The sequence below is a fragment of the Thermobia domestica genome, chromosome 2 (assembly GCF_964235325.1).
Source record: "Thermobia domestica chromosome 2, izTheDome1.hap1.1, whole genome shotgun sequence".
Lineage (NCBI taxonomy): Eukaryota > Metazoa > Arthropoda > Insecta > Zygentoma > Lepismatidae > Thermobia > Thermobia domestica.
Genome location: NC_137455.1, coordinates 46,877,887 through 46,904,767, shown reverse-complemented (window position 1 = coordinate 46,904,767; position 26,881 = coordinate 46,877,887). Strand labels below are relative to the sequence as shown.

The window sequence follows — 26,881 nt, the reverse complement described above, 5'->3', positions numbered from 1 at the left end:
TGCACTTTTTTTCTATTGTTCCACAAATATATTGTTTCTATCATTACAAAAGTGATCTATCCTAGTTTCAACAGAGGTCAAATTACAATGATAATTTAGAATTTTAAAGATCAGTAACGCTCTTATCTTTTCTTTCTTTCTTTTTCTTTCGTAATTATAGGATTTTCTTTTTGTGTTACGATAATATTAAAAATCTTTGGTATAACTCTTTGACAGGTAATACCAAAAACACAAATACTACAGAAAATATTACGAATATTTCAAGCATTTGTTAATTACAGCATTACTGATAACAGATTACTTATTACATCTAAAGTAACCTAACTAACCACTGGCATGACAGCTCTTATGGGCCTGAGCCGTTCCGACGCCATCTGTTAGCGATCAGCTCAACTACGTCCAAACAAGCTACGAACACGTGGTCAGCGTGTTGCGTCGCCCTACAGGTTTTCTAGAACTAGTAGCCGTCACGTTTTTCATTCACGTGACTCCCCAGTTTTTCTCGACGGTAGATGGACGCCAAAGACTGGGAAGCAACGGCCAGGAAACGAACCCGAGATCACGCGGACGTGAGTCCAACACTAACTACTAAACTACAGTGCCCCCCCAATTTACTACACTACTACTTCCAATATAATTGATCCGACAATAAAACAAACTGTATTCAGCAATGATTAAACTTTAAACTCACTTTATGATAAAGTTCTGGAGCTATTCTCATGTATAAGTCCATATTCAATTCATTGTGATGCGTGACAAAAGGTTTCGCGGTGGCTCCTCCAGGAATCATGTTCATCATCGGTGTCTCAACCTCCAAAAAGCCAAGCTCATCTAGGAACTTACGAACGTAAGCAATGATCTGAGCACGGATGTGGAACTTCTGACGAACCCTCTCGTTCAAGATAAGATCCAAATATCGCTGTCTGTACCGTGTCTCCTGCAAATAGATAATTTAATCTTTACACCAGAGCATACACAGAAACTTTTTTTTTTTTTTTTTTTTTTTTTTAAATAATGATTCATGTATAAACAATTACATGAAGTAGCATCACATATGAGTTTAATTTCCAACAAACAGTACAAATTATGGAAGAGAGCTTCCTTTAATTAAAAGCTTATCTTCTGCATTTTGATGCGAGAACCGCGTTTGATTCTCGGTGTAAGAGCACGTGTTCTCATTAACCTGCAATCCCATATCTAGCAGCACTGTATTAAGTTCTGTTGGGTGAAGTAGAGCAATTTTCTGTCACATATCTTTTTACACGTAATTAGTAATACGTGGGTCATTTCATAAGCATGGCAACTGTATACGCCACAAAAGATACAGCAATGGAAATTCAATAGATGCGCTTGAAGGTCACAGGAAAGTGCTTCTTAATGTCACTGACAGATGGCGTATGTGTACAGAAGTACTGAGGTATCAGTGCCCGCAAATTGTTTGTTTCCAGCCGTGCACCACGATGTAGGTGACTAATGCGGAATAACCTTACAACACCCTCCTTATTCACCCAATCTAAGTTCGTGCAGCTATGATCTCGTTACGAAAGAGAAACAACCATTCCGTGAGAAACGTTCTGCCACAAATAAGGACATCGTAACGGCGTATATGTACGCACTAATACATCACACAGCGTATTCCTATTATTGACAAAAATATCTGGACGCCGCAGGGATTATTTTGAAAGGTTTTGGCTATCTGATGTGTACGAATCGTACTCTGTTGATTTGATCATATTAAAGCCTAACTGATTTGGTAATAAATTCGGTGTACGTAAATTTCCCTCTGCCTCTGCCGTCAGCTCCTAGGCACAGACGTCATCTGTTGGTGGCAAGAAGAAGCACCTTCTTAATGGCTCTCAAACGCATATAGTGGAATTCAGTTGCTCCAGTTTTTATCAGCTGCCACAACTTATGAAATGATCCTCATAGTACAAAGTTAAAAACTATAAATGACTTGCAGAAATTACGTTTAATTTGTCTTTCTATTAACATATAGTGTGTGAAAGTCTTGTCCCGTAAACTTTAAACTGTTATAAGTCGGGTATGAAACGTGTGACGAATACGGACTGCACACGAAGAAAGTGATTCTCTGACCTATTTTTAAAGGAAGTAAAATACGCCATATTACGTGTAAAGCCACGTTAATTTACGTGCAGCTTAAAGATTTTTTTTTTATGATTTTGAGAACATTTTTTGAGAAAGAAATATTTCCATTAACGGTGCGTGTATCTCTTACTCCAACACAAATTTGTAGTGCCCTGACTTAGATCGGCTCAATTTCAGCTTTGACTTGGCGGAGACGTGTTGCCAACAAACACACAATATAAGTAATTTCATAAACTATTCTTGCTTCAGATGTTAGTTTATCACCTAGATTTTCATCCATTTTTTTCTTTTCCTATAATGGACAAATATCTGTCACGCATCATCGGGTGCAGTCTAACCCTTATGCTAGAACTAGAAGTCAAGAAATTCTCAGAATACTAGATTTTTAGTTGATGTTACTAAATGCTTTTAAGTGTGAACCCATACATTGTCAAACGATACATATCGATATTTTAGCAAGTGCCATGTCTAAAATTGCACAAGTCCTCGTGGTTACTGGATTTTGGGAATGTTTCTGAGCAAAGTTTTCTTCATTTTTGTAACTCCATTCTTTACCCTTCTTACGTAGGTCCTCACTTTCCTTATGTTGCGTTTTTCACGTCCTCTGAAAAATATGCCAAAGAATCACACTTTCTTCGTGTGTAATACGCATTCAAATCGCACGTTTCAAAGTTGATGGGACAAAGCTTTGTGAACACACTGCACTTGCTCATTACATTAAAAGGTAACAAAATATTGATATATTAGTGGCACAAATAACACTACGGCTAAAGATAAAAGAGTACTTCTAAGCCTTCCTTTCACGAAATTAAGAAAACTGTAATATTAATATCATTGAATGACCAAGTAAAACTGAGTGCAACTTATTATTTTAACTATTAAAGACTTTTCATTACTTCAAAGTAACTTCACTAAAGCAAATTAAATTATTCATATTATATATATATAAATTCCACACAACCACCTAAATATATTAAGCAATAACAATGAAAAAAGAACATTTTCTACAATAAGACAGAGTATACTATGTATGCCACTTATTTCCATTTTATTGAGCTTACCTTATCTTTTAAACCGAAATGAAGATGAGGTAACATATGGAGACATGGCGCTAGAAGCCGGATCTTCTTGGGCACAACAGATAATTCGCCTGTTTTAGTTTTGCCTGGATGTCCAACACAACCTATTATATCCCCTCGCCTCAGCTTATTTGTATCTTGTAAAAACTGTTCTTCAGACTCATAGTTTCTGGCATTTGCCATCACTTGGATTTTTACTCCTTCCCCTCGGAGATCATAGAAAATCAGTTTTGCACCTGATTCTCTAATTGCATGGATACGACCTGAAATAAATTTTAATTATTTCCTATCTAATGAATATTTTAAAGCAATAACAGTAAAATTACACTTTTAATCTAAGTATTAAATATGCATATAACATAAACACAAAAGTAAACCTATTCAGGTTCGAACTGCCTATTCAGAAAATGAAATGAAATTTTGAGTTTTACGTCCCACGGTTATGCCGGTTAGGCTAAAGGAGACGGTGATAATGAGTAATGAATGAAATGGTGGAATGAAGAAAGCGGGAGGAAACGGGAGAACCCCGAGAAAACCCACGCACACGGTGTTTGTCCACCACAAAGTTCACTTGGCAGGAGCAGGGTTTGAACCGGAGACCCCTAGAACCAGAGGTGAACGCTCTACCACTGAGCCACCGCGGCCCTGCCTATTCAGGTTCTGTTATTTTTAAAAAACTATGGATCACCAAAGAACTTTCGTTACTGAGTCATAAAGTACTCCTCTTAAAAAAAATTTATATATATATCTATATATATAAAAGAGAACGTACAAATCCTTTGTCCGCTCATCACGCTAATACGGCTGAACCAATTTCTTTTATTTTTGGGGGGTTATTAGGATTTGGACCCTAGATGGTTTTTATCATATCACTTTAATTTTCAATTACCAGTGTCTTGAGATAATTGACCATTCAGGTGTCCATTACGTACAAATCCTTTGTTAGTTCATCATAGGTATAAAAATAAACGTATGTATATGCAACCCGCATGACCGTGTCACTCGGCGGGTTAACATAAATGACAGGCGTTATAATGGTTTTTATCATATCACTTGAAAGCGAAAAAGTAAAAATTATCTAAGTAACAAAGTTTATTGCGTTCGGGGGTGACCGCAGCGAAGCGGGGCGGGTTAACATAAATGACAGGCGATATAATGTTAACATTTACTGCAATCTTCTATGGTTTTTATCATATCACTTGAAAGCGAAAAAGTAAAAATTATCTAAGTAACAAAGTTTATTGCGTTCCGGGGTGACCGCAGCGAAGCGGGGTGAACGCTGCTAGTATATATATATAATGGAAGAAAAGGGTTGCAATAACCTATAAGGCGTCCATGAGGAGACAGCAAACGTATGCATCAAATTCTCAACCAGTAATGTTCCTCATCATTCTAATGTTACGTGACTAATTTGAAGTATTGGGACGTGTTCCATTATGCTCGATCAATAATTATGAAACGTATATTCTACAGAATTCAGAACTTTTTCATTAAATATGCTGTATTACGAAAATAGCTTGTTCTTGGACCTTCCCATTTCAGCAAATATTAAGCTCGACACATTATAAACTTATCTCGCACCACAGAAATGTTCCAGTTTTCAATAACTGGCACACCGCAACACTAGAATTCAATGTTCTCGAATACGATGCTTTTGAAATGACTTAAGAGGGATAATGTTCTAAAACATTTTAAGAAATTTAGTATCACTTATGTCTTTCGAGCAATCTACAGAGAACATACTGCAGCACACCAATAAAGTAAACAAACTTCAGTTTTAGCAGCATTCATTAAAAAATATATGTATCTGTACCTAATAATTTTTGTGTAACGAATTTTGAAATTTGAGTAAACTTTATGCTCACCTGCTATTTCTTCCAGATATTTTGTTCATATCGTACTCTTATTTCAGATATTTTGTCATATCGTACTCTTATTTACTACTGAAACGAAGTAAGGTTTTTCACCCTTAAGCAAATTCGGTGTAATGAAATATTTACATAATAAGTTCATTTCTAACTTAATCTATTCTGATAGGCTCTTACTACGAATTCACAAACCTTTATAGGCTTACTACACCAGTAACTTTTAATATAAAAATGGCTATCACATTGTGCAGTCCTTCTTCAACATCAAAAGAAAGCTGATGGATCATCATTATTAAGACTGTTTTCTGATCACGCAATTAAATAAATATGTCCATTATGGCGATAATTATAACTTTACTGGGATTTTATATCCAACGCTTTTTTCCCCAACGGACTAAGGGACACACCATAGGAGCGAACAATATTGATGAAAAGATCAATACATGTCGCTGACGACGTTCGACTAATGCATTTTGCCCACGCCAACCTAGTATTGTAAATATTCTAGTGTATGAGCTGGATTATTAAACTATTAATCTCAACTAACCTGCTATACTTAATTCGACATCAGTTTTTATTTCACCGTTAGTCAAAAAGTTATATTTCGCTATAAACTCTTCTAAGGAAATAGAAACATGAAATTTATGTGGATAGGGATGTTCGTCACCACTTTGTTTCAGCTGGACAACAGCCTGGCTTCGTAATTTGAAATACTCCTGCAAATACAAGATAAATGTAGATCAGTTACAGGTTTTTATAACTGGGTTATGAACATTTACAATATTTTTTTATCTACGATATTATACAAAATGTATACGTATTATATATATCATGACTGAACTTAATACAAACATTTATTTCATAGCAAGTTTTAGATTATATCAATGAAAAAAGTATTACACGTGGTTCGAAGAAGTACATAATATCGCTTATATTAATCTTACATTTTGATTGCATAATGTAACTATTAATTATATTAGGAAATACAATCCACAGTGTTTGTTAATTCATTCGTATTATTAATTCCATATAATAAATTTCATTAAATGGTAAAACAATACGAGTTGTACATACAATATGCAAGTAAATAAACAAATCGGTATCTAACGTATATTCTACTCAATTCTGACAAAGTTCTTCATTAAACACACATACACTAAACAGAAGCACAAGCTTTTACGATACTATGTCGTAAAAGAATTTAGTAACTTCTAAAAAAATTATAGTATAATCATAAAAGAAATCAACTCCTGGTAAATATGCAACTTTTCAAACAGACTCACTCACATTTGGACTAACATCCTCTTCTTTCAATTTATCTTTCTTCTTAGCAGCTTGAGTCTTCGCAGCCTCCTCCTGCTTCTGCCGTTCCTTTTCTGCCTTTTCCTTAGCTTTTTGTTCGGCTTTCAATCGCCGTTTGAGTTCACTATAAGGAAAAGAAAAATGGTTGAAATTGGCACAATAAACGAAGAACATCAACGCAATCGAAATTAATTAAATGCTAGCTTCAACCCTTAAAATCTAAATTCTACGCATGTTTTCCCTCAGTCTGTTGTCTAGTACGCACTTCTATACTGCTTTACTCAAATACTGTTGTCTTACAATGCTGTTATGCTTGCCATTTGTGAATTTCGTTTATACAAGCAGCAGCTAGTAAACCATTGCCAATAATAAAGAGCATCTTTAGTTCTAATTGTACATGTACGATTCTCTTATTACTTAGTTACTGTGGAATGTTAATATCTACGGTTATAGTCCACGAAAATTAGTTAGACAAGTCTGAGCTTCTGTGTCCTATGTAATACCGGGGTTATGAAGAACGGAGTCTACTATTAACCACGACCTAGGCTTGAATCCGGTATAGTTGGTGGGTGCACAGACTATGATGTAAGATCAATCTTCACAATATAGGACGCTCCGCATCACACTATTTCGCCTTTAAGCGAGTCAGATGACGAACAAGATTACCGTATCGTTTCCTGTCACTTTGTACGCTGGTGCTATCTCTTAATTCAATTATCTCTACACTGTCCCAAGATCCTTTAGTTTTATATCTATAGTGTGTACCGGATCTGAAACCACGCACTTCAAATGCAATCCTGAGTGCTAACCTTTCCAACTCACCCGTGGACACTTTTTTTTCCCTAACCAATAAACTGTACTGATACAATTTTGTGTTTCGGTATAGCAAACGGTTAGAAGTTGTGCTTTAAGAATTTACAATCTCAGACTTGAAAGGTAACTGTAAAAAGCGATCTGGACTGGACGGTCATAGTCTTTCATGGCCTGGGACGAAAGTTTAGTTAATATTGCTTTAGATAGATATCAGTAAAATTTATCCGTATTACACAAAATCTCTAGTACATACGGAATCGTTAACACTAATTATCTGAATACTATTATATAGCTTCAATAGGAAAGTTATGTATATATATACAATAAAAGTGAATACTTAAAAAAAAAAGAAAAAAAAAGAAAAGAAAGAAATACAAAATGTCATATTAATATTTGAATCTTAAAGGTATCCTATATTTTATTCACTCTTCTCAATATTCCAAAGCATTACTTTCTCTCGCTAAAAATAATGCTAAGATTCGGAATAAAATAATTGATAATAATTTAAATTGGTAATATATGTATTAACAAAGCAGAGAGGACTGTTGAAATATCAAAAGCAGCTGAACTTAATTAAGAATACTGTTTTAACTTGTATATCACTATTAAATCCAACTAAGATTGAAGTCACTCTACAAAATGCCAGAAATCTACAAGTTTGCACCTTACAGTAAATGAAGAAAATAGGAGCTCTTTTGATAATCAACGTCACTCCCTGTTTTCTTCACTTACGCACCCGCAAAATATTGTGTTAACAAAAATAATGTACTTAGTTTAAAATATGTAACTACTCAGCAACATTTCAAGAAATACAGCAACGCATCCTTATGTGATACAATGTCATAGATATAATTAATAGTAATTTCTTTTATTAGTGCCTTCCTATAGTGACACATTTTCCTCACGAAAATTCGCCTACACTTCCAATCTTGTTTATTCTACATTGCATACAAATAAATTTCTATTATTTTCTTTAAAAGGTAAGAAAATTCAACAAACAACGTTTAAAATACTATAACGTAATAGCATTGTTGTAATACAAAAACACAGAAAAAATATTTCAGGGTAAACAATGAAAACAATTACAAAATAGCCTGGAAAACCGGCGTAACTTACACTGAGTACATGGAAACATGCTTACACAAATTCTACAGAACAATTTAACAGCCGCCTTTATTAAAAAAATAATTTTCAAGGAACATTAACGAACTTCAACATTCTTTTTATAAACTTTTTCAACAAAAGACCGAATAAAGGATATTCGACTAGTTGCGCGGATAGAACCTTCATTATGACTATAAAACAGTACTATTTGACGCCGTGGTTACTGATTACTTCCTCCGAGCCTCCACTTTGAAGAATATTTCCAAGCTAAATCACCCCTCAAATACAATTAATATACACACGTGAAATGTAAAACTTAATGAAGCTACAAAACATCAAGTTTATCAGAGCTTTTGCGTATCGTAAGTTAAACATCAAAAAGTTACTAATGCTTTGCTTCATCTCTCAAAAATTCATCACATATGAATACAATACCATGCTGAGGAAGAAAAAATGAAATGAAATCTTTGAGTTTTACGTCCCACGGTTATGCCGGTTAGGCTAAAGGAGACGGTGATAATGAGAGATGAGTGAAATGGTGGAATGAAGAAAGTGGGAGGAAACGGGAGAACCCCGAGAAAACCCACGAGCACGGTGTTTGTCCACCACAAAGTTCACTTGGCGGAGGCTGGGATCGAACCCGGGACCCCAAGCACCAGAGGTGAACGCTCTACCACTGAGCCACCGCGCCCCCTCCATGCTGAGGAAGAGTAAATGAATTAAAATTATTTTGTTTCACCTATGGAAGCTTCCTATATTAGTTTCTTTCATATACATAAAAATTAACATTTACATATATATATTGTACACATGAATTGAGTACGAACCGAAAGAGAATCACGTAATAGTAAAGATTAATCATGGAATATTCATATTCAATAACTAACTTTCTTCTTAACCATTTTAGTATTCTAAGTGAATTAACCAATATAGTTATACTATACATGACTAATTGAATAACAGCTGCTTTTGAATTCAACAAACCTCTGCTGAAGCCATGACGATGTGCTTGTTGAACGCAACAATTTTATAGTTTCGTGCTGTCTGCAGCTACGTAAACTACGTATTACAGTAGCAAGCATCTCTATATCGAAAACAGCCCACTTCAAATCATTAACTGCCGCCAACTGTTATCCTGAAAGAAAAGCCCGACTTAGATTTCTTTTTGCAGTTTAGTTGGTCATTTCTAAAAATGATAAAATTATTTTGGCAACAAAAATTTACTCAATTCCAGAAAAGACACAGTGTTGAAAAGGACTCTCTGATTGCTGAAAAAGAAAGAAAAAAGCAACATCTAAAATATAATTTTCACCTCAAAAAATATACAAATATATTACCCTACCTTGTTTTCCGCTGTGAAATATCGTTTCGTGTCAACGGAATCAAGCACATTTTCCGCGTATTTTCTTCCAGATAGTTCGAATCATGATAAAACACTTGACTTTGATGCTGAAATGCTAACATTGTAGACCACTGCGAAACGCGTCACAAGCTTCAATAACTTAATACTTTTCAGGCCAGTGGCTAGTACAAGACTTAGTAAAAGATGCCGATGAATTTACATCATCCACTTGATGAACTTTGCACTTCCTCTTTACTAACAGTTTGGCATTGAAACATCTTTCGATGATGATGCAAGTCGATTAGAGGAAATACAGTCAAAAGACGTTTAAATAATGCTGGGGTAGAGTACACGAAGAAGCAAGGACCTCCACTGCGCAGTTTATACTATTTACACACATGGAAAAGGACGGGAAAGGACCAAAGTATAACTCTGGTACAGATAAACAAACTACTAATTTGTGTCACAACTGTGAAAATTAATATTACACTTGGTAAGTTATGATTCATACCAATATCTTGACACACTTCCGGAAATTAGCACGCAAAATACCCTGAATTGAGTATAAAATCCAATAATCTGTATTAGGAACTTCTACATATCAAACAATGACCAACAAATGGAAATGTTTACACAAGCAACTCAGAGGCGTGCTTGATGTCCCCATTTGTTTGAACTCCTGAAAACTCCCTTTAAAGTAATCCCTTTGGGACTGCACCCATTTCGCTCAATGGTCCCATCATTGTTGAACATTTCCGGAAAGCCTCTTTGGAAATGGGAGTACAGCCGGATCCTCACATTCGAAACGCATTCGAGCCGGATCGTGTCGTGACTAGTGGTGGGTACAAAAACCGGTTTTTCACCGAAACCGGTTTCGGTTTTCTCCAAAACTGGTTCGTTTTTTCACCTGATCCGATTTCGGTTTTCTTCAAAACCGATTCAGTTTTTTTTTTTCAAAATTTATTCTATTTCTGACCAGAATGGTGTTTCGTTGTTCTCCGGAAACCGAATCCATTTCCACAGAAATAGTTTTATGTGTTTTCGAAAAGTTTTTACCGAAACCAGTTTCGATGAAAACCGAAATGTCGGTTTTTCGGGTTTCGGTTTTTATAGAAACCGGTTTTCGGTTTTTATAAAAACCGGTTTTGCCCATCCCTAGTCGTGACTCAAATTAGGCTTGTTTTAGGGTCATTTTTAAATTGAGGAACAGCCAAAAATCAGAAACCATGTTGGAATAGTAGATAGCCTGATGAACCACAAAAATATTTATTTAAAAAGTATGCATCAGATATGACGAAACCACAACTATGTTGTTATGGTTGTCTTGGTCTTATAGCTCATACTCGTGATGCACCACTCCATGCAGGCACAAGAAAAGCGCTCAGCACGATATTTATTGTGACGAAAACCTGCTTGTTTATTCATTTTCCTTCCTTACGGGGTGCTATAGAAGAATGATGAAAATTAAACGGACGAACAACATATCAAATGAGAGAGTACTAGAAATAGTTGAGAAAAGGAGTATATTGAAGAATATTTCGAAAAGATGAGATAGGATGATTGAACACATTATGAGACATGGAGGAATCTCATTAATAGGAATTGCAGAAGGAAAATACCTAGAGGAAGGCCGCGAATGAAATATCGGAACCAACCCACGATAGGGAAGGGTGGAAAGCTGCGTCAAACCAATCAAGAAATTGCTGACTTGAGACTATGGTTCCCTACGGGAATAGCATCAACATCGTCGACAAATCCTACTGAATCCTCCGAATAGTTTCCAGTTAAGTATCATTCGAAGCTTTGTGTAAAATTTAATGCAATATCGAGGCACGAGTAATTCAGTCAGCTCGGGATAAATAAAAATTCGACAGATCTCAACAGCCTATGAGCTGATTACTACTGAACCATCTAAGGTCGGGAATAGCTCATCCGTACGATTGATGTCTATTCCTCTCCACTACAGAATATTTCCCAGCTTGTGTGTTTCCTGGGGAAAATAAAATCGGGTAATTTCTGAACACACTACATATAAGTGCAAAGTACTTAAACTGAGTTTAAAGCACCGGAGTCTTACTTTCTAGACCGGAGTCTTTAAATAAAATAATAATAATAAATAAATAAATAAATAAATAAAAAAGAAATGATAGCCAAACTCGTTTTTCCTCTTGTAAGTGGGATTCTTGTCCAGAGATCTTAGCCTCGTGCGATAAACAAGGGTCTTGAGGTCTGGCAACAATGTTGTGACTTGACAGCTTGCACGTGCCTTATTAATAGTGTGGTCAGAGTAACTGCTGATAAGGAATAGCTTCATTGTTCCTGAGCGAAAAGTGTTTAAACTGTTATACACATTGCATAGCTTCGCTATCTAGTCACATTCTATATCTATACTTTAGATTTGTTCAGGACTTTTTATTCCATATAGACTGTTTTGTTTATTTGTACTGTAGAACAAAACAAAACAAAACAAAACGTATGCTCCCCTCCAAGTAATATTTATGTGATGCGGGATCAAACATGTTCGAATCAGATCAACAAAGCGTCACCTTTCCACAACCATACATTCGTATGCAATATAGAATGACTGATTTTTTTCTACTGTGCGCCAGTTTGTTTCATTTGTCAATGTCTTTTTCTCTTCCGACACTATATTCTTAACCTTCCACGTCTTGTTCTTCTTACCCGTTTTCAATGCTGTCCATTGTGCATGGCGAACAGCCATCATAACATTTATATATATATATTATTATTATTATTATTATTATTATTATGGTCAAAATATGTCGACTTTTGTTTATTTAATAAACATTGTGTCTTTTCTTTCCTACGCATAATATACGTAAACTTCTTTTTCTGCACCACATCTCGAATAACTAAAGTATTTTCAAAACTAGAAACGAATTGACATTTGGAGAAGCACGTGGTACGCTGTTGCCACTTCGTGCGCACGCCGGTAAGTCTTCAGCTGGAACTGTCTTGTAAGTTTTAACGAAAATCTCTAAATACTGGTTTATTTGGATGGATGAAAAGATATGTTTGTCGTCCCAGTTTCTGCATGTTGGGAACGGGGAAGGCTATGTGTGTGTGTGTGTGTGTGTGTTTGCGTATGTGACAGAGAGAGAAAAGATCTTACTTGTAATTGTAAAGAAGGTACTGTTTTCTTTAGTACTTTTTTTTAATAAAACAGTAGAACAATTTTAAAAATTTTTATGAGGAAAAAATAAATGAAAAAATATTTTTTTAATCATGAGGATAAAAAGAAATTATAAAGCACTTCTGAATGCCCGGGTTCATCTGGAATTTGGAACTGGGAGGATATGCATTTGTTAGGAATTTTTCCACAAATATTTACAAATAAATAATCTTGGTTCCGATTGATTGTGAAGTTTCAGTACCGAGGCTATGTGCGGCTGCGATGGGATTTACTGCCTGTTGGATCAGAATCTTGCGAGGCAAGTGGCTCACCAAGATCCACTCGTGTATAAAGAAATCGTGGCCATTAGCGTCTTGGTTGCGAAGAGACAAGGTTCATTTCTGCCTTTTATGAGTTTTGCGTCCAATTTCACGAGTATATAGCCTATTACTTGTGGGCTCGACAGTTCAAAGTAGAATTTGAACCACATTGTCTTTCGGGAAGCGAACCCTCGATCTTAAGACGAAAAAGCGCGTCACTAAGTAACTCATATTGAATATACAATGCTTGCAAATGTTGACTGCTATTGATTTTTTCGAGTGAAAGCCATAAAATTCAGAAATGAGGATGATGCTTGATGCTAACCGTCCATCCCATTACAGGGATGAATATACATAACGCGAAGGGATATGTTTAAATCATTACTATAAACCGTAATTTTATAAAATTTTGTTTCCAGTGTCTATGAAGAGGAAATTATTAATACACTAGTAAACCTGCTTGTAAGAAAGAAGTATTTCTTCCATGGGATAAGCAAACAACTTTTGGTTACCGTAATGAATTTTCTGGCTTTCATGAGTTCGGCTGTTTTGCAGGGAGAATGACCTCCAGTTCACTGGACATTATTTATGTTGTATGTATGTATGTATTCGTTATATACACAAATATACAACGCATACACCAGCAGTGGCGGATCCAGAAGTTGTCTTTGAGAGGGGGCTGGAACAACATAATTTACAAAAACAGTGGAACTCATTTTTGCTGGTCAAATCTGATAGTAATATATATATATAATACACTTGCATAAACAGGGGTTCGACAAAAAAATCTAAAACGTTTGCAAAAGTGAGAAAATCATACCTAGTATGTTGTGGAGCGTCCTTTTGCGCCCAAAACACCTTGGATCCGACGTGGAACGGACGTATACAGCTCCTGAATCGTGGTGTGTGGAATTTTGTACCATTGTTCCTCCAAAACATGCTCCAGTTCCTTAAGGAATGCTAGTGGAGGGTAATAAGACCGAACACGCCTTTCTAACAGACCACAATGGCTTAATGATGTTTAGATCTGGTGATTGTGGGACATAGGGGAGGTGTGATAGCTCCTGGTCATGCTCTTCAAACCAGGATTTCACCGTTTTTGCAGTGTGACAGGGTGCCACATCATCTTGGTAGATGCCATCATCATCAGGGAACAATATTTGGGCCATGGGTAGAACCTGGTCTTCCAAAATGGCCTCATACTCCTTAGCATTCATCATTCCATGCAGGGCTATGATGGGACCTGCAGAAAACCACGATATCACTGCCCATACTGTAACAGAACCACCCCATGCTTTACAGTTGGGAGCAGACAGTCTGTATCATAGGCTTGCGACGGTGTTCTTTATACGTAAACACGACCGGTTGTTGGAAACAAGGTGAAGGTCGATTCATCAGACCACATTACGTGTTTCCACTGCTCGTGAGTCCACGCCTTGTGGTCCTTGCACCACTGGATACGCCTCTTTGCATTTACTGCTGTGACCAGGGTTTGGCGATAGCGGCCCTGCCATGAATTTTCATTTTACGAAGTTCCCGTCGCATTGTTTTCGATGAAACCGGGTTCTGTATGCCGGAATTGAGTTCAGACGTAGTGGTCTTCTTTTTAGCTGCTACAATCCGATTTAATGCCCTCCGGTCCCTATCTGACAGGATTGTCTTTCGACTATTGTTGTACTTCGCAGACGTCGTTTGCCCATGAATTGTATATGCCCTCGTGACATTGGACACAGTGCCTTTCGATACCCTCACAATGTTCACCACTGTTACCAATGAAGCTCCAACCAGACGGGCACCAACGATCATGCCTCTTTGGAAGTCTGTCAGGTCGCCCATTTTACCGCACCACTTTCACACCACGACACTCACAGGTGAAATGGTTACTGCTGACGGAAGAGGAAGGTCCACATGACACATTGAAAACAAAAAACGATCGGCAACCGCAAAACGTGTTGTACAGTGGAGGGCCAAACTTACGTGTCCTGTATGAAGTGTTTTTAGATTTTTTGTCCAACCCCTGTAGTTAAAAATAGATTAGTTCATGGAGCCAAAGAAGTGGTGTTACCTGATATTTTAACTCATGTATTTAGAAGTTATTTTTAATGTCAATGACCTCAAATTTCTGTTGCTCTGATATTTTTGGGGGCGCTTCAGCCCCAAAGCCCCCCCTTTAAATCCGCTACTGTACACCAGCACACGATATATACAACAAAAGAGCTCACATATACAAATATAATTACACGATTGTATACGAAGATAATACTCGAATGAACACGAATATAAACAAGTAAACTGAATCTAAAATCACTTCCACACAGAAAGAAACACTAAAACAGTTTATTTCCTTCTGAAAACACGTGTTTACTAGCGGCAACATTGGAATGTTAAGGTCTGTTGTCAGGGAAACCCTCCACCCACTGTTGCTAAAAGGACGTTTATGATTCGACCCTCGCTGAATGACCCCAATAACTATGTGACGTAGATTCCCTTCTTAAAAACAAATCTGCACGTGTTTTTGAGCTGTCAATTTGTTTCTAGTTTTGAAACCACTTTAGTTTCAAAATTCGTATTATCAATGTTTTCGATCCATACAGAATTACATGAACACAAAGCTCATATTACTCAAATTAGCTCTTTCTTATTATCTGTAAGTTCTTCGATATCAGTAGTAGTTTTGTCGAATAACTGCTTTGCGTGTGATAGTAAGTCCCACGTTTCTCTCACGTTTTTCATCCGAAGATTTAGTGTTACACAAGCATTTAAGTGTCTGTTTCTTAAATTTCTTCGACAATACTGCCTCCTGCTGTTTTTCGGTATATGATGATTTTCACTTCTATTTACCTTCACATTACAGTTCCTTACTGGTTATATGGTGCGAAACATGCGGGGTTCAATTCCCGATGGAATTTCATGCGGTTCGGATCGCACATTAAACTGTAGGTCCACGTCTCACATGGCCTCCGTATTGAAAGGGACTCAATTCTAAATCAACCAACAATCTTCATATTACAATGTCTTAAATTCTTTACTCAAATTAGCTATGCCTTTAATATGTGTTTTTTTTTTTCCTACTACCAATGAAATGTCATGGGCAGATTTTACTGTACTGAACAACTTCCCGTTTAGCTCAACACTTTTCTTTCTATCATGAGCGAAGAAATTTTCCATGTAGATATTAAACAATAATCCTTTCCTCACGTCTTTTTCTATTTTCGTTTCTCTTTCTTTTTGTCCTTCATCGATCAATGTCACGGACACTACATATCATACGAGTTCACCGACCTCATCTGATTTGGATTAAACTTGGCATACAGGTTGACCTTGTCTTGCTATACAAGCTTGTAAAATATTGTGCAGAACTTTGGTTCCTGAGTTATACGTAAAATAAAAATCAAATTAAGTTTTACTAGTCCTGTGTTTTTGATACCTGTAGAGTTCGCACATCACTCTTCTGTCTATGTAATTCTCAATTTCTTCCAGACTCCTAACATAATGTTCCGGTCTCTAATATCGGATACTTTTCCAATATCTGTGATACTTACTAGTACATCTTTGTTTATTTGTGTTAGCTAATACGAAACACGAGAATTCGATATAATCGCCATTCAAATGAGAACACTTGTCATAACGTCTTACATGGTTTAAAATTACTTCTGAAAGAATATCTGCTGACTGGGAATGAAGCCACTGTTTTATACACCTCAAGAGACGGCAGTTTCTCGATGTCCAATCCTAACTATACGGACGATGATTAAAAGGAAAAAAAAAATATCAAAGAAACTGCTACTTAAAGTTCTTGGGTATATCTAGCTATGTATAAGCATTTTCGTGAAACACCACACCGGAAGTCAGTATGTTCCGACACTTGTCCTGGATCGCTCGTCTGAGTTTTCCTAACGCCTTACAGTAACGTTTGAAATATGGTCAAACCACGCTTCATGAACTCATCTTGCAGTAGTCCTTTGGTATCCCAGAATACTGCTATCACAACCTATCTGATAGACAACGTTGCAGAGCTTTTTTCTCTCTCTCTCCCTCTCTAGTGAGTGGATATAGCCTTATTCATTGACTTTGCTTTCAGTGTTCACGTACACCTACGTCTCATCAATGATCATAATTTTAAGGAATTATTCACCTTTCTCCGTATGTCGAGAGAGAAAATAGAAACCAGAGCCCATTTGGTGTATTTTGTACTCCTCAGAAAGGGGTTTTGGTATCCAACGATCACGAATTTGTACGTAATACGAAAAAGTCCAAAAAAATTCTAGAGAAGTGTTACGAAAATACCGTGAATCGACGGATTTCACGGGCCCTTTTGTCAATTTCCTGCAAGAGTTGATTACTCCTTACAGATTGGCAGTCACTCCTTTCCACATCGTGTATTAAGTTCAATTTTCCTTTAGAGTGATTGATAAGAGAGTAGTGATAAAGAAAAAAAAAAAAAAAAAACAGAATTCGAGATTTCGACAAATTTACACGTTTCATGGTCCCTACAAGCAGAGTTTGTTCATTCCAATGAAAATGTGTTCACTCGCCTAGAGGTCATACCATTCAACCTACCCATACCAAATTTGAACTTAAGGTTTTTATAAGATTCCCTAGGGGCATTTTTCGAACTTTCTTATTCCCCCAAAATTAAGGGTAGTTTACTGAAAGTAGTTTACTCTTAGGGGTGAGTTTTCTTTGGATGAGGTTTCCCAGAAATGCTTATAATTTAATTCGTAGTTTACAAATAATGTTCCAATAATAAGTGCGACATAATGTAATTTAGTTTGAGAAACTAGAGCGACAAAGTTTAGTGCGGTGGCCCGGACCTTTATATTAAACATACGATACCGTTGACATACGCCACCTTCACTTATCACGTTTGGTCCGTAAACACTACAAAATTTACGATCTCAGGTGCCGAAAGTTAGTAATATTACTGCACAAATTCCACACTTCGCGGGATTTTTCTACCGCAGTGTTCATTTTGAACTATAAACAAAAATACTGGTGAAACATAACTTTCTACCGTCACTGTTCACCGCGTGCTAACCTACTGCGCCCAACGTCACAGAACAGTCGTCGCTATTCCTCACTGCTTTTTCTGCACATGCGCAAACTTTTTCGAATTCCCCTGCTAATTAATCGTGGACACATTAGTGTTTCATGTGTTCTGAACCCAAATTGATCCTGATAATTTCGCTGTGCTTTCCCTTCTAAGCTGACTGAAAAGTTTTCAAAATTTTTACACACGTAATATGAAGTTTACTGCCTAAAATATGAAGTTTACAGCCTCTAGCCTTTACATTTTCGTAAAATGAAAATAAATAAATAAATTAATTAAATTTCTGTTTTACGTCCCATGATAATATCCTTTAGGCTAAAGGAGACGGACGATTAATGGAAGTGAATCAGTATGAAATAATTGTTAGTATGAACACGCGGGAGGAAATGGGAGAACCCTGAAAAAACATGGATACGATGTCCACCACATACTCGCGTGACCAGTATCAAAGCAAGAATCCTTCGCACCAAACGTGAGTGTCCTCCTACTGAGCCACAATGCCCCTTTACATTTCGTATTATGCTGGTCTCTGAGAAAAATGTGCTTTAAAAAAAAAAAAAAAAAATAGTAACACTTCTTCCGTCTTTTCCCTCATATTTAACCATTTATTTGTATCATTCAATTGACACATAATTTATTCCCAAGACTTCCTTCGCTTCATCCCCGCATAGCTTTTACAAATTCCCCTTTTTCAATCGAAGGATCTAAATTTGCTTTCTTTAAATATCCTTTATCAATATCAATCAGATTTTCATTACTTATCTAAGTTATTTTCTATACAAAGTTCCTCTAATACTTAAGTATATGATATACAATTTTTGTTTACCTTCTTTGGGTTTATTCCATAACCAATATTGCAACTTGCAATGGTGCTTAAATTTTCGTCTGGGCGGATTGTTTTAGAAGGGAAAAAAAAAAAACTCGAGCTGCTTATCTATATCACACACTTCAGTGTTCTTAGACTGCGGTTTTATTCTAAATCTATAGGACTTGAGAGGTAATATAACGAATAAGGTACGTATTTAAACTTGTAAATACTATTCCAATATTCAAGACAGCCTTCCATACTTGTAGCAGTGTTGAAAATGTCGAAGTCTGCTTCTCATTTCATATTATTCTTTTAATTTTAGAATTCTGTAAAATTTAATTTTAATGTGAAGAATTCTCTATATTGAATTCTGCGGTAGATTTAGATGCCATAAATGTCTATTTTGTGTTCAATATATTTTGTATTTTGTTGTTGGAATGTATTCCTCAGTTTACTACAAATAAATTTAATTTGTTTAGACCACACGACTTGTTTAAAGTAAGATTTTGTCACGAACATCTTCGATTCAAGAAATTGCAGCGAACTAACGGAAACATAACTACTGACAAAAAATAGCTAAGCAATTTATTTCATTCATTAACCTCAATAGTATTCACAGCATTAAAGTGATTCGAGGAAGACGAGAGACTAGACGTCGAAATTACAAGTATTGAATATATACTTTGAACAATACTAAGATGTTATTTAATCTGGTCCTCATACAGAATGGTCTACGTGCGTACTAAATTTAATTTATACTGAGTTATGTTTGCTTGATAAGCGTAATTTTTTGTATTGATAAATGGAGGAAATACAAGGTGTGAATTCAATGATACATGAACTGAAAAAATGCACGACTAGATACCGACACTCGAACACGAATTTTCGGTTTAACGTACCGGCGCTGCCCAAACCGATATCTGAACAGTCATACACTATCAATCTTGAAGTCTATACTCAGCCACTCACACTACGTGGACTGTACAATTACTTATATTTGGTGACAACCCATTGTACAGAACACATCTACGGTTGAATTTCATATATTATATTGAACAGGACCGAACTGCGTAGCGTAGTGGTTAATATAAGATCACCAGAAGTTCAGTTTTTAATAAGAATGTCTCCTTTCTCAGTAAGTCATCCAGTGTCCCGAGAAAATTCCAAACAGATCGCAAAATGTTCCATTTCTAAAATAGGCAGTGGCTACGTACAAGGTAAGTATTAAGGACGTCACTGTAAATAACGTAGTAAGCGATGTCAGTGCGAACTTCTTAAATTTACAAGAAACAGGAAGAACGTTTTTTCTTATCTTTATGTATGTGAAAATCAAAATAGAGAAGTCATATACATTAAAATTTCGATACTTTATGTGACTGTATTTGAAAGAAAGAAAAAAAAAAAACTAGCCAACTAAATGTATTAGTTAATTCAAATACTATTTTTAAGTATTCTGCCTTTTGGCAGGTCCTGGGACTAGTGAGGTTTTTTCTTCTTTTTTCTTATTTCTGTTCTTCTTAATTTTCAGTTTGGACCTGGAAATGTTTCTTCCATGTTTCTCGATTTTCAGCTTCTTCTTTTAACTCCCAATATTTTCTTCTATTTGTCAAATCATCGACCACTTGTGTTCTACTTCTTCCTATTCCTCGCTTTCCTTCCATCTTTGCTTCTATGGCGGTAGGAAGAAGACAATTTCTTCGCAAGATATGTCCAACCCAACTGGCTTTTCTATGAAAGATGTGTCTAGAAGCGTCCTCTTCTCTCCTATCCGTTTTAAAAAGTCTTCGTTTATTACTCTTTCTTGAAGGTCCCGAATAGAAGTAGAAACCGCTACAAAGAAATTAAAGAAACACAAATATTCGGGTGTACATGAAATGCCGATTAAGTTAATTTTAGCTGGAGGGGAAAAATTGGCACAAGAGTGGAAAGAATCAATCATTGTTCCAATTCACAAGAAAGGCGACAAAACTGACTTATCGACGCATTTCTCTTTTGTCAACATCCTATAAAATCCTTTCAAACATTCTATTAGCAAGACTGATCCCATACACAGATGAAACTATTGAAGAATATCAGTGCGGATTTAGACGAAATCGATCAACTATCGACCAAATATTTACCATTCGACAAATACTCGAAATGAAGTGGGAATACAGTACCTCGGTATATCAACTACGCGTATTTATTGATTTTAGAGAGGCTTACGACTCGGTTAGGAGAGAAACTTTATACAACGTACTTACAGAACTTGGAATACCGAAAAAGCTAATTAGATTAATTAAGGTGTTTAAATGAATCTCAAAGTAAAGCCCGGGTAGGAAAACCTTTGTCCACGAGCTTTCACGTCAAAAATGGCATGAAACAAGGAGATGCGTTCTCGCTATTATAATTCAACTTTGTTCTGGAATATGCTATAAAGAAAATCAAAGATAGCAACCAGGGCCTACAGTTGAACGGTATCCACTAGGTATGACATGCTGATGATGTAAATTTAATAGGGGATGATAGAAAAACAATAGAAAGAAATGCAGACGCCTTATTAAACGTTTGCAGACGCATGGGTTTAGAAGTAAATGCAGAGGAAACTAAGTACATGGAAGTGCGTCGGGACCATAATGCGGCAAATTACGAAGGCGTCAATATTAAATTATACTTTTGATAAAGCGGATAGTTTTAAATATCTAGGATCAATATTAACAGAGGAAAATCATATACATGAAGAAATTAAATGTATAAAGCAGCAGGGAATTCGTGTTACTATTCTGTTCAAAATCTCTTGTTGTCGCGAATTCTGTCGAGGAATTTGAAGCTTAAAATATACAAAACGATAATCATGCCCGTTGTTCTGTATGGCTGCGAAACATGGTCACTTACTCTGTGGGAAGAACATAGACTGAAAGTATTTGAGAACAAGATCCTGAGACGAATATTCGGACCTAAGAGGAACGGGAATGGGGAATTGCGAAAACTTCATAACGAGGAACTACACAATTTATATGGTTTACCCAACATTGTTAGGATCATCAAGTCTAGGAGGCTTAGGTGGGCGGGTCATGTAGCTAGAATGGAAGAAAGTAGAAACGCTTTCAAAGTCTTGACTGGAAGGCCAATCGGAAAACGACCATTAGGAAGACTTAGGCGCAGATGGGAGGACAATATTAAGATGGATCTCGCAGAGATAGGAATACAAAGTAGAAACTGGATCCAGTTGGCTAAGGATAGAAGTCAGTGGAGAGCTTTTGTGAACGCGGCACTGAACCTCCGGGTTCCATAGGCCATAAAGTTAGTTAGTTAGTGATGTCTACTTCTTGCTCATAGAGATTCTTTTTCGGTGTGGATTAAACATATAGTGAAAAATCCCTTATACGCTGTCAATTCCGATGAAAATTCTCTTACTCCTGACCCAAATAATTAATGTCAAAACATCGCACAAAATGGGATTTTTCGCACGGGTTGGCATCACTGTCTTCTTCCTGTAAGTTCAAATAGATCGCACTGTCATCACTTAATCCGTCATTTACAGTGGTCATTAATGCCTAACCGCAGCATTGCCAATTTAGTCTTCCTCCAACTAAATCTAAACCAATGTTTAATTGCGAGCGGGAAATTTTAAAATATTTGCCGCCTTTTTCCCCACCAGCATTTCACATGACTCATTTATAAACTTAAACTTCCTTTATTCTGATTTTATCTTAACATCTTTCCTACACTTTTGACATCGCGTTCTTACATTCATTAATCCATGTCTGTTCCAATAATTTCATCAAAATTTTCACGTTACTGACATACAACTACACAAAATGTTAAATCACAGTCCGCATAGATATTCGCAATTTTTTCAATATATTTCCTCCAGAAAGGGGGTAACCTTTTGCTATAACGTCCGCCATAGCAAAACAGATCCGTCCTCACTATCATTTAAATTCATAAATAAACACTACCTTTTTCTTATTTTACCATACTTCACAACTACACTTCCCAATTCTTAACAGAAAATTTTGCAAACTTTCAGTCATCGTGGCGGGGCTTGGTTAACAGAAGTGGATGGCATTTAGTATCTCCTCCAAACCAATCAAACGGCTCCGGAGTCAATACTGTGAGCCGTTGTAAACGACCTGTACATACCCACCATCACTGACGTGCCTGCTGCCTACGGACGAACCCTCTCGTTACCGTTCGGGCCCCCTGCTGCGCTCCTGCCCTGATTAGGTTAGATAACATTCGTGGCTTTTAGTGGTCACCTAGCACAAGTTCGTTCATGTTTTATGCACTAGTTTTTATGACATTGGTCCACAGTGTATTTATACTCATCACAGTTACAATGGAGTAGAGTAGAGTAGAGTTTAACGTCCCTTTTAGCAGCGAGGCTATATGAGACGTGGACTTACTGATTAATGTCGAATCCGAACAACATAAGCTCCCACTGGAAATTCACAGTTACAAATAACGTACCGTAATCACATCAAGTGGTTTGAAGAAGAAACTAAATAATACCCACGGATCTTAACACCAAGGTTATTTCGGAACGCCATGTTCGTAATTGTCATGGATAAATAATCGGCATCTTTATGACACACGGAAAAAAAATCTTAGGAAGATCTGCTAAATATGTTCGTAACGCACACCATCGTTATGACAACAGTATGTTTGCCCAGCTTCGTCCTGGTTAAGACAGAATAACATCGTACTAGTAGTTTTAAGTGAGCCTCTGCGCATAACCACCTTTGTTACTTAGCTTCAATAATAAAGGGGACGATTAGCAATTTCCCCAGCAGAGTAAACACAAAAAACGTAAACCAGAGAGAAAGTTTGTACGAAAATTTGACCCCTTTAATAATAAAAATAAAAAACCAGAAGTAGTACTATTTTCTTATTTGTTTTGGATCTTGCGCCACAGAGTAGGTCCAGTTTACTTATAACTGTTATAATTTTGTCATGAAATTCACTGTCACTACCTTACAAACTGTTTCTCAACATATTTCAGTGCACATTCGCTTTAGGAAGACTCTCAGTTTTGCATGTAAACACTGCGTCCGGGAAAATGCCGTAAGAAACTACAGTGCAAAAACCACAAAACCAACCTGTGCTACGTAGCTACTAAAAAGTACAGATACCATGTAACCAAATTAAGGCGGGAGCGCAGCAGGGAGAGCCCAAGTGGCAGCGAGGAGGTTCGTCCGTAGGCAGCAGACGCATCAGTGACGATGGACATGCGCATTAATGATATACTACGTTATGTTAGGTTAATTCCTTTTTTAACACATTCACTGTGATTATTTACGTTTACGATTTGTACTATTCTGACACTGTCTTCAGGAAACTATGGACAACTGACTCGTTTGTTTTAGAGGACTTGAATAAGTACTCTGATACATAACCTTCAAAGTATTTCTTTTTACACCAGCACGATGTTCACACGTGAATAAGTAACTGATCATTTTTTTATTTTCTATACTTCCCTACATTTACCACACCTTATACTCTATTTCAATAATCAGTACCTCTCAACAAATGTAACAACTCCTGTTTCTCATCAAAATACGTATTCGTTATTATTATCGAGTTACTGAAAGGTGGCCTCTGACAGATAGCTGCACATGTTGTAAGCAGAACGAGAGGAAGGATTGTTCTCCAATCACAGCAGTATCCTTTCACGCTGTTGCTATACAACGAAGGTGATTGACCGCGCTGTTGCTGGTAGTTGAGACGACTTGTTAAACGTCTTAAATTTGCCGCCAGAGCTGCTGTCTCTGTTGTAGAGCCTCTGGTAACAGCGCCTCAAATACTCCACGTGCTATACCAAACTGTCAGAAGCCAACTTTCCTTGCGCACACAGTATAAAACGAAAATCGAAACGTCACACGAAATGCCATGTATCAATAGGAGTAACTAACTGTTTCATTACATTCTAATGTCCTAAGTATCAACAAGACGTAACTTTTGACATGTAAAATAACACATTCACAATTCCTATCCCGTAAATTTTATATATTTCTGAATCTACCCCTCGGTACTTAACCCTTAATTTTAAAACATAATGAAGAAAGGTAAACTGTTGTACTCCTAAACTTAACCAGAAGCAGGAGACTTGCGATAGAATGATCGGAAGAATAACAATGTCGGAAGCAGTGTTAAGCGCATCGAGAAAACCAAACACCCAATGCTCTCCGCTACTCACTTCGTTGAGATCGAACTAGGGATTCCTTGCACTAGGGGTTCAGCGTCATACCACTGAGCTACTGATACCATGACGGCATGATAATTTACTAATTCTACTCTCATTGTTCACTTCTAAAGCGTATATAGTAATTTAGTACCATTGTTGGACAAGTTTAGGCACACCACATTTTGCAAAATGTATAGATAAAATCCAATACTCTGCATGGAAAGACATATTTATAAGGAATAAATTATGCAGGTGGTAGAATTAAACATTAAGTAATACAGCTGTATTTTTATTTAAAAGTTAAGAGTTACTAGTGTAAAATCATTACAAGTGCTTTACGACGATTAAAATAAGTGAGTGCCTATGAAAGATGATTCTATTAGATACTATTTTCCGTACTGTTTTACTATACGAATCCACACAGAAATTCATGAGTTACATACTTCTTTCTGCTTTCACTTTCTGTACCTTCAGCAATCAATTTTGAGGTGTGCCCTTGCATTCACGAGTACAGATTCACTTAAACAGGCCCTCTGCAAAACACTAACCAACCTGTGCTAGGTGGCTACTAAAAAGCACTTATGCTATATTAACAAAGCATAGCAGGGCCGTAGTCGAGGGTACATGACGGTACATGCCGTATACCCGGCAAGGTTTTAGATTACTGGTCCCCCTTCCCATTGAGCAGTAATAAAGACAGGAAACAACGTGTCCTGCGGGACTCTAACCCGCCTTCACTCGCTGACGCTCGCTCGCCAATGCTGTGCCAATTAAATGTATATACTTTAGTACAGAAAGAAACCAACCCAGCTACTAACCTACATGGGGGACCAGTAATCTAGAACCTTCCCCGTATACCCTCTGCTTAGTCATTAGAGTGTACCTTCTGCTTCGAAGCGTATAGTATTTTCTACTTTTGTTTCGTTTATATTTTATTTAATCGGGCCATGACTCCAATGATAGTGATTATATCACCTTTTTTCTCATATTCTTAACAGGTGCTCAAATATATGAGTCATGAAAAAAACCGGCGCGAATCTTTTCTGTTCCTTCTCGGAATGAGTTGGTTCCTTGTTCATACCTATACCCATTTATGTGTAATGGTGTGATTTAAAGAAGAAGTGTCATCAAGGAAAGAGCATGAAATACTTTTAGACTATAGAACAGCAATGTATTCTTTATATTTTAATTGAGTTAATTAATACATACGATTTACATTGTCTATTAAAAATGCCATCATTGTCTCTTACGACAATCATAGATGATCATAAAACAGCGTATATCTTCTGAAAATTTCAGGACTACAGCACTGGTTAGAAGCCCCGCAGGGCTCGCTGTTTTCTACCTTTTTCACAATTTACACAAAAACAAGATAGCCACTAAAAATATAAACAGGATTTCAATGGTTCCGCTTCTTAACTCTTGCTTCTCGTATATCCTGGTTCTCATTCAGTTACTTTCTATACTGTGCATTATGGCTGCCTCGTCAACCTTACTTTATTATTATTATTATAACGTATAAATCCGAAATTACATGCATTTCAAGTTCGACTTTCATTTCTATATTTCCATGTAAATACGCATCTCAGAGGTTAGTGCACATCATAGCCTATTTCCATTACTTGTACACCACTCAATTAAAACATTATCAGAAATTTCTTCTGTAAGTTTCATAAATCTATGGATCCGTATAGTAAAACTGCACCCTATTTTTCATCAGCAGAGTATTTCTGCAGTGTAAACACAATTGTATGTTTACAAGTGTCACATTACTAACGTCAAACTGTTAC

The 26,881-nt window shown here is 36.6% G+C and overlaps 1 protein-coding gene across 4 annotated transcripts in view; it reads right to left on the bottom strand.

The window, feature by feature from the left end:
- LysRS (Lysyl-tRNA synthetase) overlaps nt 1–26,881 on the bottom strand; it is a 40,403-nt gene that overhangs the window by 12,097 nt on the left and 1,425 nt on the right. The window contains exons 2-6 of one of the 4 annotated variants that reach the window (XM_081740827.1): nt 9,257–9,407; nt 6,341–6,479; nt 5,601–5,769; nt 3,168–3,448; nt 692–937 (exon numbers count right to left, since the gene is read on the bottom strand). In XM_081740827.1, the coding sequence (XP_081596953.1) occupies nt 692–937; nt 3,168–3,448; nt 5,601–5,769; nt 6,341–6,479; nt 9,257–9,354 (933 nt within the window). In that variant the 5' untranslated portion in view covers nt 9,355–9,407. Of the gene's footprint in view, nt 1–691; nt 938–3,167; nt 3,449–5,600; nt 5,770–6,340; nt 6,480–9,256; nt 9,408–9,614; nt 9,816–26,881 lie in introns of those variants that run through there. The other 3 variants (XM_081740826.1, XM_081740821.1, XM_081740830.1) reach the window with 3 other exon arrangements.